The sequence below is a fragment of the Babylonia areolata genome, chromosome 2, assembly GCF_041734735.1.
Source record: "Babylonia areolata isolate BAREFJ2019XMU chromosome 2, ASM4173473v1, whole genome shotgun sequence".
Classification (NCBI taxonomy): domain Eukaryota; kingdom Metazoa; phylum Mollusca; class Gastropoda; order Neogastropoda; family Buccinidae; genus Babylonia; species Babylonia areolata.
Window position 1 is genome coordinate 53,005,574 of NC_134877.1, and position 21,875 is coordinate 53,027,448.

General features: G+C 40.4%; 1 protein-coding gene across 1 annotated transcript in view; it reads right to left on the reverse strand.

Annotated features, from left to right (window-relative positions):
• Positions 1-21,875, reverse strand: part of LOC143277728 (ATP-dependent translocase ABCB1-like) — a 51,575-nt gene that overhangs the window by 18,428 nt on the left and 11,272 nt on the right. Inside the window, exons 9-19 of the mRNA XM_076582629.1 lie at positions 21,398-21,511; positions 19,687-19,797; positions 18,695-18,820; positions 17,518-17,721; positions 16,998-17,168; positions 15,159-15,320; positions 14,421-14,454; positions 11,837-11,973; positions 8,266-8,418; positions 7,669-7,773; positions 1,219-1,296 (exon numbers count right to left, since the gene is read on the reverse strand). Of these exons, the coding sequence (XP_076438744.1) occupies positions 1,219-1,296; positions 7,669-7,773; positions 8,266-8,418; positions 11,837-11,973; positions 14,421-14,454; positions 15,159-15,320; positions 16,998-17,168; positions 17,518-17,721; positions 18,695-18,820; positions 19,687-19,797; positions 21,398-21,511 (1,395 nt within the window). The remainder of the gene's footprint in view (positions 1-1,218; positions 1,297-7,668; positions 7,774-8,265; positions 8,419-11,836; positions 11,974-14,420; positions 14,455-15,158; positions 15,321-16,997; positions 17,169-17,517; positions 17,722-18,694; positions 18,821-19,686; positions 19,798-21,397; positions 21,512-21,875) is intronic.

Below are 21,875 nucleotides of genomic sequence, written 5' to 3' on the forward strand. Positions count from 1 at the left end.
CATTGTTTTCTTCTTCTTCTATCCATTTACTGACATATGTCATGGCAGCTTATGTATTATATATATTTTTTATGTTTTTTTTTTCCAGATATGTGCTTCTAAATTTTTTTTTAAAAAATAAAATATATATATATATATATATATATAAACCAAGAGAGGCTAGGCCTCAACACTATGTGATACACACCTTACCAAGTCTAAAAGTTATGAAAATGTGTCCTGTATTCAATAATGTAAAGCTGGGGGGGCGGAGGGGGGGGGGGGGGGGGGGCAATCTAAACGTATGTTGTTTTTTTGCGTCATAAATCGATCACGGTATTCGAGGTGATAACGCCGTTTAAATTATATATTATTTTGGAATACCTCCATTATTCAAGAAATTCTTTAAGTCAACGGTAAAGGAGACGTTGCCATCGCCTCTGGCACATCGCAACAGGAAGCTGTTTTTCTCTAGATCTGTGTGTTCAACACTAAGGCGGACAGAAACTACAACATGGTCCATTCAATTTTTCTTTCATGTTCGTTCTATTTAATTCAGTATCCACTAATATATATATATATATATATATATATATATATATATATATATATTCATATGCAGCAAACACGTGGGTGGTGTCGTTAGTGTCACTGTATGTGTTCTGTCCAGAATTTGTATTTTTCTTTTAATTGAGAACAAGAAAAACGAGGTCAGGCCGTCTTCAAGCCAAACCATAAATTGTGATTTTTTTTTTTCGGATCCTCAACAAAATAAAGCGTTGAAGATCCGGAAATACAGCTTGATCTAGAACACTTCCAACCTATTATTGGTATGATTGTGAAGACATTTTTCCTACTACATTTAATCCAAATTTGGTATTGGCAGAAAATGTATTTCCACAGAGAATGATGTTAAAGTTTACTATGGACACACACACACACACACACACACACACACACACACACGCACACACACACACACACACACACACACACACACACACACACAAAGAGAGAGAGAGAGAACTGAACACCAGGTTATTACATCTACTCTTATTGCTTACACAAGTGAGTAAAAAATTTTAAAAAAGAACAGCAGTATGACAATTTTTTTAAAGATATAGCCAAAATTCTAATCAACCATTTCACAGCACTACCAAACAGTGCCAAAGATATTTTCAAAAATGTATGCTATATCATCATTAAGTTTCTTTTCAAGATATACCAGTACTTTCTTACCTGATGCAACATGGCTCGGAAGGTCAAATCACGAACTCTCACTGTCAGGTTTTCTCCAGACACGGCAAAGAAGTAGGACTGGAATGATACTGTCACATGAGCTGGATGACATGTATCTTATTAGACAGGTGGGTGGCACATGTATCTTATGAGACAGGTGGGTGACATTTGTGTCTAATAAAACATCTGGATGACGTGCAGACAGCTGGATAACATGTATGAATAACTGTACAAACAACTCATACCAGAACAACGACACTAAAATGAGACATATACATGATTCATTGTTACTGCTCTAAGTAATAACAGCATAGATGTGGTTGTCCAATCCTTTCAGTCAAATCAGTTTTCAAGAAAAAAAATCATCATGCCCATCAGACCAAAGAACTGTTTCATTTCAAACACATTTGTATCTGTCCGTGCTGACAGTCTGGAGCGCTTTTTTCTGCCTTTCTGGATTTGCCTGTACCTGTTGGAGTGTCTGCTGTGCATACAAATTGGTTTCCTCAACAAATTTCTGATTTAGATTTTCATCTACCTAGAGAGAGAAAGTCCACGCAGTCTGTGTTATGTGGGTCATTTTTCAGTCCACTGTCACGAGTAAAGCTGGGAATAACAGGCTGAATGTTGTTTGTTGGCCCTATACTGATCCCCTCAAACACACCAAGGCCACACCACAGTGGCCTCCCCCACCCCACCCCTACACCCCTCTCCTACTCTCCCTCATCTTCCCCCTTTCTGACCCGCTACGCTTTGTCCAGACAGTTCTCTTCAGTCCCCTCACCAAATTCCTACCTCTACATCTCCCCTGCGTCGGCTCAGTGCCAAAAATGTCGCTCCTGCTGCTGCTATTTTAGTCAGCATCACTGTCAATCATTTGGTCAGTCTGCTCTGTACAGCGTCATTCACTGTTCGTCGATCTTGCCAGTCTCTTCATGGCTCACTGTATTTTCTGGGGAATCTTCTGATAAAAGTTCATCACTGTCTTCTTCTTCTTGTTGACGCTTCAATTCTTTCTGAGCATCAGCGAAAATAGCTGTTTGGTGCTCCTCGATTGCAGCTTGAGCCCAGTGTCGCCATTTTGCTGAGGATGCGACGAGCGAGACAAAACACAGCCAGTAACCAACCAAAGCATTCAAATAGAGGACTACCTCTTGACGCAGATGGGGTTTCTAACTACCATTAGAATCTAGTAAGATTCCCCAAGCTAAAGCTGCCAGTGTGTCTGTCAACGAATTCAGTGTCGAGTTATTTCATTGCTGTGGCAGCGAACCGTACACGGCTGCGCCGGTGAGTTAACCCGTCGGCCAGGCAGCCTTGGGGTTAACATTAACAAGAAGGCTGACCAGGAAGTACTATCGACTAGAATTTTATTCATGTTCATTCTTGTCATTTCAGTAAAATATTATTTTATACAATATAAACATTGATAGTGTAGTTTGTGCCATTCTGTGTGTTCTGTCAATCATTTCTTTTAGCAGTGGACGAGAAAATAGGATATCATGCTATCTTAAAACCACAACCAAACACTTATCCTGGCACTACAGTACTCGTAAAACTGACCATCTCCCTGCATCCTTACTGCTTGACTGTGTTGATGTTGTGCTTCCGTATATAACCCATGTCATCAATGATTCACTTTCATCGGGCATTTTACCTCAGGACTACAAATCTGTCATGTTAGACCCTTTATAAAGAAACCTTTTTTTAGACCCAAATTCCCTATAAAAAAAAAGGCATAATGAGCGGTTTTAAACCTCCCTTACTTGTCAGAACTTCTTGAGAGAATCGTTCTGTCACAGCGTTTGGTCCATCTGAATGGAACCAATCTGACTTGATCTACACCATTCTGCTAATAGGGCCAAGCACAGCACAGAGACCACCACCCTCAAAGTCGTAAACGTTATTCTCATTGTCCTTGATAATGACCAGATATCTCTTTTTTCTCTTTTGGATTTTCTGCAGCTTTTGATGTTATTGTTCACGACATTATTCTTTCTAGACTTCAAAGGTCTTTTGACATTTCTGACGCAGTGTTAAACTGGCTGAAATCACATCTTTACATCCAGTCTCAGACAATGGCCTTTACATATCTGCAACACCACTGACCTATGGGATCCTACAGGGTTTTGTGCTTGGACCTGTTCTGTCCGTTGTGTACGTCAAACCTGTATCTGGCATGATCTACAAACACGAACAGTCACACGAAAGCTTCACTGACGACACCCAGCTATAAACATCGGATTCCATTTCTGAACTGAACAATATGATCGCAAGCAGCCAAAACTGCACTGCAGAATGAAAACAGTGGAAAACACTTAACAAACTACAGTTCAATAAACACGAAACTGAAATCATGCTCCTTACTCCCTCTAAATTTCATTATATTTCTTCTCTTCCTGGGTCTGTCTGCATTGGCACGAACGGTATTGCCTTTAGTTCTTCAGTCTGCAGTCCCAGTGTTACAATTGATCTTCTTATTTCATGTACTCAATATCTGTTAATTAGCCAACCCGGAAATCAGAAGAAAAAAAATCAGTTCCATTCGACATTTCTTTTCCACTGAAGCTATAAGAACACTGCTTTGTTCGCTGGTCATGTCTAGGCTTGATTATTATAACAGTCTCCTGGCTGGTTCACCAAAGTACCTTCTTGAAAATCTTCAAAAGGTCCATAACAGTGCCGCCGGGTTGGTATGCAAATCACCTAGATGGGAACACGTAACACTTATCTTACAGTCTCTTCACAGGCTGCCTGTCCAACACAGAATCAAATACAGACCTGCATCTATCTGTTTCTCATCTAATTCTGGCTCTGCAAAATGAAGCTATGAGACTGATCCTTGGAACAAAAAGAGACACGCCTATGGCAACCATGCGATACCTGCTTAACCTTCCTTCAATGCAGGCCAGAAACAAGTTAGAACAGGTAAAGACCTACTTCAGAGCAGTCAAGGAACCAAAAGGCGGCCGTCTAGGACGAGGGCGATCATGGATGGGGCAAGCAGAAGACACAATCCAGCTAGTATAACGACTACAAGACCTGAAAGAAACAAAAGACTGGGAGGAAAACCCCGAAAACCCCAGTCATCAATTCAACACAGCCATTTCACCCACTCTAGGAAGGCATTATCGGGGATGGCCAGAGGGCAAAACTGAGGTAGAAGTGAAGCTACATCATAGAAGAAAACAGTAAAGAAGAGGTAATCATCATATACACAGCTGGTTCAGTCACCAAATACCAGTCCGGTTGGGGATTCACTGCGAAACAAAATGGAAAAACAATTTGGGAAGAGAATGTTGCCTACCAAGTACACAACCTCCTGCTTAACGATGGAAGTTGAAGCTGTGACACATGCTCTCCAGTGGCTATCATCTATCCATATGCCTGGAAACCAACGTGCCATGATTCTAACGGACTCAATGAACTTCATACAGAAAATTGAAAGTGGAATGGGAAGCACAGAGTGGCATGAGGCAATGCGCAACTTTCAGACTAAAAAACGTACATGATCATACTGCGCGGAACATGCAGGTGTTAAGGGAAATGAGCGAGTGTGTAAGTGTACACATGTGTCAGGTGATCTCTGTGCATGTGCGTGTGTGTGTGTGTGTGTGTGTGTGTGTGTGTGTGTGTGTGTGTGTGTGTGTGTGTGTGTACACTGTGTGTTTTACATTTATTTGCTTATCTAATAATAATAATAATAATTTACATTTATATAGCACCCTTTCTTTGAAAGAGCTCTGGGCGCTTTACATGAAAAAAATATTTCAAGTCACATAAAACATTTCAAGTTACATAAAACATTCATGACCACTCTTTCTCAAAAAAACCCTCCCCCTCGCTCCCCCCCACACACTCTCCCTTTCCCACTCTACATACATCTAAAGCGAACTAACATGGGTGGTGTTGGAGAACAAGGAAGCTGAGAGTGCTTAGAGACAGGTTTTAAAAAGATGAGTTTTTAGTGATGAGCGAAAAGCAGAAAATAGAATCAGATGCACGGATATGATGAGGAAGGTTGTTCCAGATGTGAGGAGCAGCAAGGAAAAACGAACGTTCACCATAGGTTCTTGTATTGACACGAGGAAGTTTCAAAAGGTAACAGTCGGAGGAAGAGCGGAGATTTTTTGCGGGAGTGAAAACACTGATAAGGTCAGAAAGGTATGTAGGTCCTGCGGAGTGGAAAGCAGAATAGCAGAGACACGCAACTTTGTATGTAATTCTCGCTTCAATGGGGAGCCAATGTAGAGTGCGGAGGTGAGGAGAAATGTGATCAGTAAGTGGGACTCTGAGAGTCAGACGGGCAGCATTGTTTTGAAGTTTTTGAATTCGCTGAAGAATATTATGTGGACAGCCTATGAGAAGAGAATTACAGTAGTCGATTCGTGACAGCACAAAAGCAGAAATAAGAGTTTTAGTAGTTTCAACAGAAAGGTACCGATGGATAGACTTGATGCGTCAAAGTTCACAATTGACTATGCGTATCAGATTTACTACCTGAGCATGCATGCTGAGGTTTGAGTCAAGAATGACTCCAAGGTTTCCTTGCTGATTTAGAAAACTGAACCGTGGCATCACCAGCCACAACTGAGGCAGGAAAAAGAAGTAGATGTGGACATTCTTGCAGAGGAAATAATCATATCTTCAGTTTTGTCATAATTTAACTTTAGTTTGTTGAATGTCATCCAGGATTTAACAACGAGAATACAATTCTGCATTGACAGAATCTGACTGTGTACTTGGTTTTTGTTTATTTATTATCATTATTGTCTTTTTATTTTATTTTTATTTATTATTATTGTTATTGTTATCATTATTATTATCATTACAATAATGATTATCTTTTCTTTTTCTTGGGTATATATATATATATATATATATATTAGATATTCATTTACCTCTTCTTCTTTTTTTTCTTTTTTTTTCACAAGGCCTGACTAAACGCGTTGGGTTATGCTGCTGGTCAGGAATCAGCTTGCTTGGCAGACGTGGTGTAGCGCATATGGATTTATCCGAACGCAGTGACGCCTCCTTGAGCTACTGATACTGATACTGATACTGGCTCTGTCCCAACACATCTTACATATATTATCAACAAATACACCCAATCCTATCAGCTCCATTCCTCTTCCGACATTCTCTTCGCATCCCCTCTGTCAGAACAAAGTTCTTATCAGCGTTCTTTCTCTTGCATGGCTCAGCTGTCTGGAACCAACTCCCTGAACAGATCAGGAACTCTTCTTCCACTTTATTCAAGTCTTCCCTGAAAACCCACTTCTTTAAACTAGAAACTATTGCCCCACCCCCTACTGTCTTGACTATGTACTCTTCGTGTGTGTGTGTGTGTGTGTGTGTGTGTGTGTGTGTGTGTGTGTGTGTGTGTGTGTGTGTGTGTGTGTGTGCGTGCGTGCGTGTATGAATGTGTTTGTGCGTATGTATGTGTGTGTGTGTGTGTGTGTGTGTGTGTGTGTGTGTGTTCTTGCTTCTTTTGAGTGTTTCTGTGTGTGTGTGTGTGTGTGTGTGTGTGTGTGTGTGTGTGTGTGTATGGTGTGTGTGTGTGTGTGTGTGTGTGTGTGTGCGTGCGTGCGTGCGTGTGTGAGTGTGTGTGTGTGTGTGTATGTGTGTGTGTGTGTGTGTGTGTGTGTGTGTGTGTGTGTATGTGTGTGTTTTTACCCATTTTTGTAAAGCACATAGAAAACAGGCGCTATACAAATTTACATTATTATCATTACATACAAACATGACAACGAACCGGGAATGTCATGAGAAAATATTGCAGATCAAAAGACTAAAAGAAATAAACCAGAGACTAAATGAAACAAAATGTTCATGTTACGGAAATATGGAAATATGGTTTAATCCGGAAGACTCACACCCTAAATTTGGTGAGTGGTAATAACTTATTTTTTCTGTTTCATCATAATTTCTTGTTGACAGACAAACTATTTCATGGGGAAAAAAATAGTTAAAAGTTTGCCATGGACACACATTTATATACATCACATAAACACACACAACCAAATCAATTATTACACACTCACTTTGTTTACAAGTGAGCCAAAAATGAAGCTACTTTCTGCTGCTTGATATGTTTATACTTCTGTTTCATTGCATGTCTTCACTCAATTAATTTCCGTACTTTGATAACAGTTGTAACCATGACCATCATATTTTACTGATATCATTATTGAACTCATCAAAGGAATGTTGGACCTCTTGAAGTTGTGATCAAATTTTATTACTTTTGGAACATAGTGTTAAGAATTCAATCTTTTTGAAATTCCTTTTCCCCCCTCTCTTTGAAAATATGACTAAAGACACAAATGGGGCTCCAGAGACAATATTTCTGCGAAAATTAATCAAAGACCAGTTAAACTAACAAATTGCTAGAATATGCATGCTCATAAATTATGATGCAATATCAAATGTAGAAGCAAGTATACATACCTGCATAAACATTGATACAAGAGAAACAAAACCAAGTCCAAGCAAGAGCAAACTGTACATCACAACGTCTTTATCTCGCTTGTCCTGGTCAGTCTCAGCAAACACCTTCAGAAAAAAAAACAAAAACATTTGAAGATTCTGTCACTATTCTGGAAAAGTAATCAATTAATTTCACCGATTCACATTACAATTCTGTTGGTATGTGAGTGTTTCCTGCAGAAAATTGTAATGTAAATGCTTCTCTAGTGATACATACTGATGATATATAAATACAAGTAAATTATAGCTTCACTGTGTGTGTGTGTGTGTGTGTGTGTGTGTTTGTGCGTGCGTGCGTGCGTGCGTGCGTGTGTGTGTGCATTCGTGCATTGATTGGAACATAAATGTATATGCACATATGTGTATTACTCATATTTGTGCATTAATTAGGCTCGATCAAGTCATATATTAACAAATAAAAACTGAGTGGTGACTTAAAAAAAAAAAAAAAAAAAGAACGACAAAAAAAAACCAAAAAAAAAACCCACTGTATCTGGTTTCTCATGTGGATAAAATGCTCTTCTCCACCCTCCTCAATATACGCACTAAACCACTGACCGCAATGATCTTGCTAAAGATGACGGCGAAAGATGGATTCACACCCCCGCTGAGAATGGCAGCGATACAACCCAGCAAAATGTACACCCATTCTGGGGCGTTCATCCGCATCAGTCGTGTGAATGGGGCGTTGGGCAGCTCTTCCTTTTCGTCCTATGAAAAAACATACAACATGTCAGACAACTGTAAACATCCACAAGAGGTAGTCATGCTCAAAAGTAAGACAATCTCTAAACTGTTGACAAAATAGGACAAGAGAGGAAAGGCCTTGTGAAACGCAATTTATCCAACAAAGGAATCATGTGGAAAGAGAGAGAGAGAGAGAGAGAGAGAGAGAGAGAGAGAGAGAGAGAGAGAGAGAGAGAGAGAAATGTGTTCTGTGTTAAACGTTATTAAGCTTGAAAAATATAAAAGAATTAACAAAACGGAAAAAAGGCAGTGGATTGAGATTGAACTAAGCACGTTAGGGTCGGAAGCAAGTAGACCTACTCGCCAATCGGCAATCAAAATCAATATTCAAACATTTTTTTAGCGCGAGAAATTGATTATTGCATTCGAGGTGATAACACCGAATAAAATCATCTTATTCTGATGTATCTATATTATCTAAGATTTTTTCGAATTTCGTGGTAAAGGAGACGTTGACATAGCCTCTGGCACATCCGTTTTCTCCAGACCCGCGCAGACCGGTGTAATGTGCCGAAATCACTCCCTGTTCCGAAACCACTGCCCCCACCCCTCGCCCTCCCTCCCCCGCCAGTCATAAAAGAGGCGGGGGGGAGTGATTCTGAACCTGTGCCCTTTTCACCACCACCCCCCTCCCTCCACGCACCTCCAATTCACCTTTTCCCGAAATCAGAGAAGAGAAGAGAAGAAATTCTGTCCTTATACCCATATTCAATCTCAACCCAATGTTCAGTTTTCACAAAGGGTGTGTGTGTGTGGGGGGGGGGGGGGGACTGTAGCCCTATGCCCGTTTTGGGGGGGATGATTCTGGCCATGTGTCCGTTTTACTTTACCCCCCACCTCTACCCCAACGCCTCCAATTCTTCTTTTTCCAAAATCAGAGAAGAGAAGCGAAACAATGTTCAATTCTCATAAGGGGTGGAAGTGGGGGAGTGATTCTGGTTCTATGCCCGTTTTAACACCCCCCACCCTCAATCTTATCAGACTATGATCAGAAAATAATTCCTGGCCTTATACCAAGACTGTTAAGTATATAAAGTATATACAGGGGGTTGGGGGGAAGGGGAGGGGAGTGATGATGGCCCGATGCCTGTTTTAACAACCCCCACCCCCTCCGAAGCCTTCAATTATTTTACCAAATAAAAAGAAGAGAAGCGACACAATGTTCAGTTCTCGTTGGGGGGTATGGGGGGGGGGCGGTGTGGGAGGCCGGGGGGAGGGGTATTCTGGCCCTATGCCCGTTTTAACCCAACCCTCTCCCGACTCCAATTCTTCTATTACCAAAATCAGAGAAGAGAAGCGACGCAATGTTCAGTTCTCATAAGGGTGAGGTGGGGGTGGGGAAGTGATTCTGGCCCTATTCCCGTTTTAACTCCCACCCCCACCCCCCAATCTTCTCAGACTATGATCAGAAAATAATTCCTGGCCTTATACCAAGACTGTTAAGCTTATATGGAGGGGGGTGGGGGGAGGGGGGAGTTATTCTGGACCTATGCCCCTCCCCACCCCCTCTCCCCACGCCCCCTATTCATCTATTTCCAAAGTCAGAGAAGAGATGAAGAAATTCTGTCCATTTACGATCTCAACCCAATTCTGTTCTTATACCCATTTACGATCTCAACCCAATGTTCAATTCTCATAAGGAGGGGGGTGGGGTGATTGTGGCCTTATGCCCATTTAGCACCACACACACCCCCTCCCCCCCCCCCGCCCCCTCCAATTCTTCTTTTAAGGTCAGAGGAGCGAAGTTAATTACTTCTGGCATTGTATCCTAAACAATCTCCACCCAATGTTCAGTTCTCATAAGGTATGTAGGACGAGAGGGGGGAGGGGTGATTCTGGCCCTGTGCCCATTTTACCCCCCCACCCCACCCCACTCGCGCCCCCGTCCCCTTAGCCTCCAATTCTTCTTTCACCAAAACCTGTCAAGTTACATGAAGGGGGGGGGGGGGAGTGATTTTGGCCTTCTTCTTTTAAGGTCAGAGAAGACAAGTGAATTAATTCTGGGCTTGTACCCATATACACTCTCCCCATGATGTTAAGTTCACATGAGGGAGGGGGGGGAGGCATGGGTTAGTAGCTCGTAAAATTGGCAGTGGGAGACCCAAGACTGCATGTTCGGAGGAGAACAAGGACCGTGTTGAGGAACTGATTCAATCCCAGGAGGAGAACCCAAGGTCCCAGAAATCTCTTAGAGAAGTTGCAAGCGATTTACAAGTGAGCAAGTCTTCTGTGCAAAGAATGGCGAAAGAACTGGAGCTGAAGCCCTTCGAGAGGATACGGGTATCAAGGAGGGACCAAAATGTTATAGGGAAAAGAAAAACTCGCTGCTGTAATTTGAATGACCGCTACTCGGCCACTGATGTAAAACGGATCATTTTCACAGACGAGAAAGACTTTACGTTAGAGAGAGCTATAAATCACCAAAACGATCGCGTTTATGATAAACAGAAACGAGACAGGATAATTATGTCATGGGAGGAGATATCGGTGGAAGAAATACGTAAAAGCATTTCTGCTTGGAAGAAACGGCTTCGTTTAGTCGTGGAGGAAGATGGAGGCCACACTGAGCATTAACTGAAATAAGTGTGTTTTCTTTCCTCTGATATTGGATTTTTTGACATGCTGTTTTGAATTTGACAATACTCGCATAATTTGCGTCCGAACTTTGTGATATTTTGCAGACTAGTTGATGATACCCTAAGGTTACTATGTGCAAATTTTCAGTGAATTCGGTTGGTTTCTCTATCACTGAGAAAATACTTGTCAAAAAGCGGTTCACTTTTTTGGGGACACCCGAAAAAGTCATCAAACATTCATAGATCGCATGCCGCAAGACACCCTGGGGCAATTGTTGCACCAGACATTAGGTAAAAATAAATTATATCTATCAGTCGCAGTGTGTGTGAGCGAAGACTGTGAACAGAACAACAAACCAGCATGACACACGCTTGTGCAGGAAGATCAACCAACTTCAACCAATATTTGACACATGTCACATATGATCTGACATAATGGATATCTTCCAGTCCTTCCGTATAAAACAGTACTTCATATACGAAAAGGTACATTTAAGAAACGTTTAACAGCAAAGGTGTGCACCTTTTCAATATCTTTATTGTCACCAAGTCCCATATCTAAGTACCATAGGTCAACATTGGTTCGACTTGAGCATCAAATAGTTTCCAGAAAATAAACGAATCAATGGATTCTTGTTTATGTAGGCATCTCAAAATTTCAACAACCCCGATCCTTCCCTTTTTACATGTTTCTGCTATTGAGAGACAGACAGACAGACAGACAGACAGAGGGGGAGAAGGCTTCGACCCGAAGCTACAGTCTGTTGTGCAGTGTGTATAATTTAAAAAAAAAACAATCCACTTACTTTCTTCTCTTCTGTCCTCTCTGACTCAGATGTACCACGCGCACGCTGCGGTCTCTCCCCTTCGTTTGACAATGCGCGGGACAGCTGGCGTCGAGTGCTGTCTGGTGCTCCTTTCTGGGTGAACTTCTCGATCTCTTCTGTCAGAAACGATATCAAGGTGATGAAGTTGTGCACATGCAGAGATAACTGCTATTGCAAGTTCCATGTTTTATCATTAATTTTTGTATTGCAATAATCCCCTCTTGACATGTTACTTTACAGGTTATTTGTTATGAAAAAAGCACAACCTCGGGAACTGAATCTTTCGCACACCAAACAGTAGCGTTTGGAAGGGATACTTAATTCTGATAAATATCATCTGCAAGAGGCTGAACCAGGCAACATAGGGCTGTAAGAGCCCCAGTTGAATGATACTGAACAAAAAGTAATGTATGGAGTGTTCCTTTTCAAACCAATACAAGTGGAAATTCCTAGCTGAAAGTTATGCTGGGATTAGCTACCAATGACACAAGTTGCTCATTATTACTTTTATGAGCCAGTCTACAGACTCTGCTATGAATGACGCGTCTGTCCCACGTGTGGGTGAGGGAAATGAGGCAGATATCAATGGTGGGTGGGGGTGGGGACAGAGATACTGACTTTAAACACAGGAACATAAAAACAGAATGCTTTCATGTACGAACAGAGGTGCAACACTTAATGTCAAACTGATTCAGTCTGTATTTTCTCTTTCCCTCTTATTTTCTTTTAAATTCACCTTCTCATCCCTCATTCCACGCTCGTCTGCCAATACTGAGTCCGTGAGGGCCTGGGTTCGAATCCCGCTCTCGCCCTTTCTCCAAAGTCTGACTGGAAAATCGAACTGAGCGTCTAGTCATTCGGACGAGACGATAAACCGAGGTCCCGCGTGCAGCACGCACGTGGCGCACTGAAAAAGAACCCATCGCAACGAGAATGTTATCCTCTGGCAAGACACCTCCATGAAAAACAAGAATTATGTGTATGTAATGTGTTTGTTTACATTCTCAAAAAAAAGTATATGCCATGAATGTTTTGTATATCAAGCACCTCTTGGTTTTTTTGTTTGTTTTGTTTTTCGCAAAGAGGCTTAGACTTACCTCCCCTGAAACGGTCATTCTGAGGCCAACCAGACGCGAAGTCGTTTTGCCATAAAGCATTGAGTAATATTTGTTCAGCATTGAGAATGCTGAAATATCTGGATACCGTGTATGCTGCTGTGAGCAAGGTAAATATAATATTTTAATCAACATTTCGTTCATTGTGTGCAGTCGAGGAATGTTGCTTCTGTAAAACTGGACAGTATCATTTTAATTGATTTATAGCATGATATTTTACAGGACCCTACAAGGAATCTCACGTCCTAAAGGGTTTGTAGGCAGTTCAATTTTTATGTGTATGATTTTAACTTAATGTTAAACTTTTCTTCTTTTTTTCCACTTGAGTCTATATTTTACCACCATGATTTGACATTAGATATTACTAAGTATCCACTGCTGTGAATTTTTCTTCTTCTGTCCTGATTGTGATTGCTACAATTTGAATGTGAAGGTGGAGTAACTGAGAAAGGTCCATAATATTTTTTTGTTATTGAAGCTATTTTATTAATGAATCAGTAGACAGTTGTGGGTGTTTTGAATGTTGTGGAAACATGAGTGAGAGTGTTCCTTTGATACCATGACTTAATGGCATTCATTTACGCACCAGACGGTTTCCTGGGATCGGGTGCAAGGTTTCGGATCGATCTACCCCCTAGATGGAGAACGCCGTGTCATCAGAGATTTGTACGCCACCAAACAACAGCGAGATGCGTTCAACGGTGACCCTGTCGTGAACTTCCTTCTGTCGGAGGCTTTTACCAGCGACATCATGTATCAACCACTCTTGTTTTTTTACAACAGGCTCCATTTTTTTACGGGACCTGCACCTATTAATATATACTGTTATTTGATAATAATAATAATAATAATAATAATAATAATAATAGAATAGTATATTCATACTAGTTAAGTGAGTGTTTTTGTTTTTTTCCTTCAATAAGTAATTGAGACTCATACTTTTGTGTTTTTGTTATAATCTGTGCATGTGTATGTGTGGATAAGTGAATACCAAAACACACACCCTCCTGACACATTGTTTATTTTATTCCCTTTATAATAGTCTATCTACAATTATCCACAAAATACACCCTGACACTGACAGTATAGAGTCAGTATTAGTCTTCTCATTAGACAGGAGACTGCAAGACGTTTTAAGTTTTAATATTCAGTGCACCTCTCTTTGCATGAGAATGTAAATAACTATAACTTTCCAAACTGATTTTGACAACAGTCTGAATGTCTGATTCTGATGATTTTAGCATGAAAAAACGTCATTCCCATAACATACACAATTATATTTGACATGTAAAATCCACTGGTGATAGATGAAGAAAGAAGCAGCAAAAGTGTATCTTACTGAAGTCTTTAAAGAACATAAAAAAATTACGCCAAGGTCAGTGGATGATGAGAAAAGAGGTACAAATCACTGACAATAATTTGTTGATAACGAATAGAATGATACATACCTTCTTCTTCTTCATCAGCAGCATTTTTGTTTGTCTGAAAAAATAAAAGGATTTATATGGCACAGATACGGAACGAACACCTGCATACTATAAACTGAATCTGAATATAACCTAGTTTTAATTCTAAGCTTGCATAACATGGATTAACACGATAGTAATGTAACTTCTCTCTGTAAGTTTGTGTTATCCCTTGCGCCTCCCCCCAACCCCACCCCACCCCCCAACCCCACCCTCCACCCCCATGTCAAATTATGTTGCAGAGGCTGCAGATATCAGGAAAATGGCTGACCATAAAATGTGGCCATTATTGCTTCCATGATTAATCTGATGTATTTTTATATTCTTGATGACATCACTGAATGTGAAAGTATTATTTTCTGTAGGACGATGACAGATGTAGAATAGTGTTGATATAAAGATAGGCACATCCATTTGTATGATTAACTGACTTTCAACAGTTTCACAAATAAATGGAGAGTTCCCCTTTTTTTAATTTTATAAACTATTTAGATTGATAATGATATTTTCTGTTTAGATTGATGTCTTCCTTTCCATACACTTGAAGCTGCAATTGGGAACTGTAACTACTTGACATAAAGACTGTAGATTTGCCAGTGTCAAAAACGTGTTTGAATGAAGCATCTAAATCTCTTTCATATGTGTCTACCTCTGTCACACTGAGTGAAGATGTTGCACAATAACTGTACACAATTTGCTACCCTTCACACTGCAGTATACCTGATTCATAACAAGCTGGTAGTAGATTCCCTGCTTTGCCATCAGTTCATCGTGAGTTCCTTGCTCAAACACCTTGCCGTCCTTGAAGCTGATGATGATATCGGCTGTTTTGATTGTGGAAAGACGATGGGCAATAACGATGGTTGTCCTGCCCTGTCTGGCCTGTGATCAGAACAACATATTCCAAAAGTTACAGGAACAAAAACACAGAGAATGAAACCTATAAAAACAACAACAAAGAAACAAAAAACAATATGAATACATTTCAACATTGAAAGGAAAAATTGCAAGCAATGAAAAAGGATAATCTCAGATGTGCAAGCGTCTTCCAAGCAAGGGTAAATATAAAAATTAAGTCTTAACATTAATCCAAACCTGACTATAGCCCAGTGACATGTAAGGAGAATAAGAATAAAATAACTTTTATTATCTCCAACTGGAGAAATTTGGTCAGGTGCATTATCACAACATAGACAAGTAAACAACATGGGGTCCATAACTGTAAAAATCAATAACAGATTTTACGAATATTACGAAGACACAAATGTAAAAAATATCACATACACCGTTTCATACATACATCCACACACTGCAGGTAATAACTGGTATTCTTAATGTAAAAACAGAAAGAATTAAGAAACATTATTTTGAATACAATTATAAGCATAGCCTACTATATTGCACATTGATTATAATAGACAGATAAGATAAGAATAAAGATAAATTGCGGAAAACCTCAACCAGATAATCAGCACACACCCACCTTCCACCCACCCTACACACGCGGTTTACTTGATTAAACAAGAGTAATAAACATATGTTCTCAGATAAAAGCATTTCACATATTCGCTTTTAAAACATTGCAATTAATTATTACATCGTAATTATTAACAGAAATATATTTAGAATATGGACGTTAGCATTTGATATATTCCATTGTACATTCATTCTGCATATTGCACATTATTCATCGTACATATTGCACATTCATAATAACCAATTGTCACGTTTTTAAGCTCAGTAAACACACACACACACACACAAACACACACACACACACACACACACACACACACACACACACACAGCTAGAACAAGGTACGACCTATCTTGCACGGACTTTCACACGTCTCACATGAGAGTGCGCGCACGCGCGCGCACACACACACACACACACACACACACACACACACACACAGAGTTCTCAAGAATTTAAAAGGTGGATTGAACGTGGAATAAAAGTCTTCAGAGCTCTGGATTTCAACTTAAAAGTTCTGTAGCGCCGTCCTGATGGCAATAGCTCATAATACATTGCTAAAATATGGGTGTCGTCAGTTGCTATCTGCCTGCTTTTTTTTAACCACTCGACTTTCATACAGCTCTTGCATACTAGCTTGTTTCACTCCCACAATTTTACTGCATACACTCATGACATCGTTCAAAACACGCTTACTCCTCACTCCCAAACTTCCATACCAGCACATAAATGAAGCTGAGCACGGACTCGATACAACATCGATAATAACTTTGAAGAATGGTTGAATTTATACCAACATTTCAAAATTCAACTATTCTTCAATGTTATGGTACATCTTATTTCTCACAGATATAAAATTATTATTCTAATGCTTGTTATGGTACATCTTATTTCTCACAGACACAAAAATATTATTCTAATGCTTGTCATTTCTTGTCCTGTATTGAAGTACTGAGCAGACTGACTGGAAGTCCTGATCAAGAAACGAATACTTGGAGATCCCTCCTATTCTAACTGTGAAAACAAGTAAAAACAATGATACTCCAAATAGTCGAGGCTTCATCAAAACGATGTGAACTCACCTTATCCAAAGCATCCTGCACAATCTTTTCACTCTCTGTGTCCAGGGCAGAGGTGGCTTCATCCAGCAGAAGGATCTTTGGGTTGCGCACAAGGGCACGAGCGATGGCAACACGCTGTTTCTGTCCCCCTGACAACTGAGCTCCACGTTCACCCACCAAGGTCTCATATTTCTGCAGTTAGAACACAGCCATCAAGTTTGAAGCCAGTCGCCACATCACGAAACTGGAGAAACTCACAGAGCACATTTTCAATTCTTGAATTATATTTATTTGTATCTGTGGTGAAATATACAGACAATGAAAACTAGTTTGCATGCAGTGAATATTCTATATCGATATATTGCAGGCAGTCTAATACTGACATCAAAAGTCTAGGTACCTTTTTAGCAGTCACTTAAGATGACATAATTTTAGTACAATCTGTTCTGCCTGTTTAAGTCAAGAGAAAAATCTGGAAATTCATGTACAAACAGACGAACGAACAAATGTACGGTGCAAAAGAAAAAGAAAATCAACCAACCTCAGGTAAACTCATTATGAAGTCATGGGCATTGGCATTTTTGGCTGCTTGAATGACCTGCTCTTCTGTGACCCCCTCACAGCCATAGTGGATGTTTTCAGCAATGGTGGTGGCAAAGAGGACAGGCTCCTGGGATACCACACCAATGTGACTGCGCAGCCATCGAACGTTTAGATTTCGGAGATCTTCACCATCTAGCTTGACCTTCAAACAAATCATAACAAAATAAATCATAAAGGTGACGAGATTGCAGCTTTGAAATATCACAAATATTCATTTTCTGAAGCATCAGAGGGGTTGCGGGGGTGGTGGAGGGGGCAGGGGGCATGGGAAAATATACAAGATCACTAAGATAGTCTGCAGCAGGTAGTGTGGAACCACTGATGCACCCATCACAGACGAGCGTGAACGGTTGTTCAAACCAGAAGCAGAACAGGAAACTCGATGGATAGAGCACTTCAGCAACTTTCTGAACTGACAACCCCCAACAACTGATGCTAATGTATGAGAAGCAGAGACTGACCCCGATGCAAGTATTGACCCACCCAATACAGAAGAAGTCGTTTCAGCTATCAAATCTCTCAAGAATATAAAAGAAACGTTCGGGTATGTTTTCATGCTTGTTTTTGGTATCCTTTTTTATTTTTACGTGCTTGGAAGGGAATTTTTAGTGGAAATGGACCGGACATGTCAAGCGTAGAGAGAAAATAAACATCACCAAGACAGCCCTTCAATGGACGCCAGAAAATAGACACAAAGAGGAAGACCAAAGACCCCCTGGCTAGAACAATTGAAGAACTCAAGACCCCGAAGCACACCTGGGGTACCTTTCAAAGACTGGCCCAAAACAGACAAAAGTGGCGGTTCTTCATTGCTGCCCTGGATTCCAGAGGGGATAATGGACAGTAAGTCGTTTTCTGAAACAGTTAAATCATGATACTCATGTATGGTGAAGAACATAGATACATGATACACATAAGAACCAAGCACACACACACACACACACACACACACACACACACACACGGCTTTCTTTCATCCATCACTTTTACACAGATATTGAATAAACTGACGAAGTTACCTTAACGATTTCCCTCAGAACCTGGGAATGCAAATTTGTGTCTCGTTTCTGGCTCAGATGAAGTACTAATGCAAATACATGTACACCAATACACACCTGTCCTTCCAGAGGGTCGTAGAAACGCTGCAGAAGCTGAACAGCTGTGCTCTTACCACAGCCACTTGACCCTACCAAGGCCACCGTTTTCCCCGGACTGACTGTTAGGCTAAGTCCATCCAGGACCTGTTCATTCACAAGCAAGGAAGTGAGAACATGAATTCACACCCACCCACCTACAAGCATATATCAATACACACAAAGAAACTCTAGCACACAAAAACAAAAACACATGCAAACACACACAATTTCTGTGAAACAGAAAATGATGTCATTATCTGTTAATTTTGAAAATATCGTGACACACAATTGTCGTTTTGTTACCACACAAAAATTTAAACAACCAATATGTAGACAAAAATGTGTGACAAAATGTGCAGAATATTTATTTGTTTTGCATGAAAGGTATCCATGATGATTACAAACAACACATCAACGTAACTGTCACTGGCGAGCTTTCACTTCAATCATTGATGTGGCATTGTGGTGTGTTGCCTTAGATTATATATCCTCAGTTTCAATTTGACAGCAGGCGTCAGTCTGCCAGACTTACCGTCAACCAGTTAAGGTAATCCTGATAAAATGACAGACTAGCAAACTTTATAACACAGAGATAAAAAAAACAACAACAAACAAACAAAAAAAACCAAAAAAAAAACTGGCTGGTGCCTCAGGGCAAGATAGTGTCTGGGCTAATAATGCATCTTTTCACATAATTTATTAGCAAAGTTTCTGCTGATCTTTACCCAAAATGAAAACAAGCACACACACACACAAACACACACACACACACACACACACACACACACACACACACACACACTTGAGAAGAGAAATCCTCTGGTTGACTTGGAATGAGTGGCGGTGGACGTCAGGCCACTGAAATGCTGCTGGTAATGGATCATCTAGAAAAAAAAAGAAAGAGTGAAAACGTCACTTCCTTTCTGAAAGTAACACACTACACATTTAATGGACTATGAGCCTTGATTTACCTTTGTCTCCGGCCTGGAAGGGTAAGAAAAGTGAACATTGTGAAAAGAGATAGTTCCTGTAACTCCTGATGGACGCTTGCCACCCTCCATCATGTTGTCGATCTTGGATTTCTGCAACCCAGAACAGAAACACAGCAATGCATGTGAAGAGACAGATAGACAGAGAGGGGCGCATGTGTTTGTGTGCGTGCACACACGTGCAAAATTGAACACAGGTACATATATGCATGCATCACCATGTGTGCAGAAGCTCACACACATTCATTCAAATAAACGCACTCACCATTCACACGAACACATGCATGTGCGTGCACAAGCACATGCTCACACACTGAATGCTCATCAGTGATCTGGCAGTGTTAAGGGAAGCATATACTTGTGATGATTACATATTTATTGGACTTGCTATGATAATCACCTTTATGTTGATTTATAATAATAATAATATTATTATTAATGGTATTTATATAGTGCTGAATCTTGTGCAGAGACAAATCAAAACGCTTTCGCACCAGTCATTTCACACGCATGCATAACTCTAAAACTGGAGAAACTAAAGACAAGGAAGAGGCAAGGAAGGGAGGCTATTTTGGAAGAGGTGGGTTTTAAGGCCAGACTTGAAAGAGCTGAGTGTGGAGACTTGACGAAGCGAAAGAGGAAGTTCATTCCAACTGCAAGGTCCAGAGACAGAGAAAGAACGGCAGCCAACAGTCGAGTGTTTGAATCTGGGTATGCGTAAACAGAGTGGATCCGAAGCCGATCGTAGTGAGCGAGATGGAGTGTAGAGGTGAAGGCAGCCGCAGAGATAGGAAGGGGCAGTTTTGTGAATACATCTATAACATAGATTGATGATCTTGTACTTTATTCGGTGTGAGACAGGGAGCCAGTGGAGGTGTTCTTTCTGAGGACGAGTCGGGCAGCAGAGTTTTGTATGCGCTGAAGGGACTGAATGGATGAAGCAGGCAAACCAGACAATAGAGAGTTACAGTAGTCAAGGCGAGAGAGAATGAGAGAAAGGACAAGTCTAGATGTTGCGTCAATGGACAGATATTTCCGGACGGCACTGATGCGCCGCAGTTGACAGTAGCAGGACTGACATGTCTGACTGATAAATTTTTGCATGGACAGTGTATTGTCAAGGACAACACCGAGGTTCCTGACTGACCTGGAAAGAGGAATGGATGTACTGCCAAGTTTGATTGTGTCAATTGTGATGGAAGACAGTTTTTGTTTAGTTCCTATCATCATTGATTCAGTTTTGTCCGCGTTCAATTGTAACTTATTTCGAGTCATCCAGTTTTGAATGTCCAGGAAGCAGTTGGATGTTTCTTGCAAGAGCGACAACAATTTACATTCCTTTCCAATTTATATCAAACCTATATCAGACTGCACACATGTATGCAATATATTATTGACATTTTGATGGGTCAGAATACATGAGAGTGAACAAAATTAATATCAGATAAGTGTATTCAAAACAGACTTAAATGGTATGTGTCACTAATTGGCCTTTATTATATTTTCTAATTCACATCTGTTTTAAAGATTATATTTGCAACAGTCAAATAAAATATTGAAAGAATCATCTCACAAACCCGCTCTTTCCAGATTACATGCGGAAATGAATGTAGGACAGAAAGCCTATTTCTTCGTCCATGGTGCTCACTTTGTCTTGCAGATCCACTCGACACACAGACCACTGACTACTTACCAAGTCTATGTGGTGAAATATCATGTATGCAGCACCTCTGGCGGTTGCCATACTTTGTATGCTGGGACTGACATTACCAAGGGAAAATGCGCCAGTCAGAACGGAGAAGAAAACCTGGAAAAAGAGAAAATGTATTGCCTACTGCACTGTCCATATGATTTTTTTTTTTCAAATATTTGATTTTATAACAAGCGCACATTCAATTATAAGTATTAAGGCGGTTGTGTTCCACATTTACATTACACACGCACACGCGCACGCATATTTACAGATACAGATGTGTGTGTGTGTGTGTGTGTGTGTGTGTGTGTGTGTGTGTACTCTCTTTTTCATAGAGAATTCAAACTGCCCCGTATTGTTTTCTTTGAAGGGTATATATCCTTCAATTTTTCTTTTTCTCCCTCCCTTCATTTTCCTATTCATTTATTCCCCTTATTTTTTAAAAGAATATCCGAACAGTCAATTCTGATTGACAAAA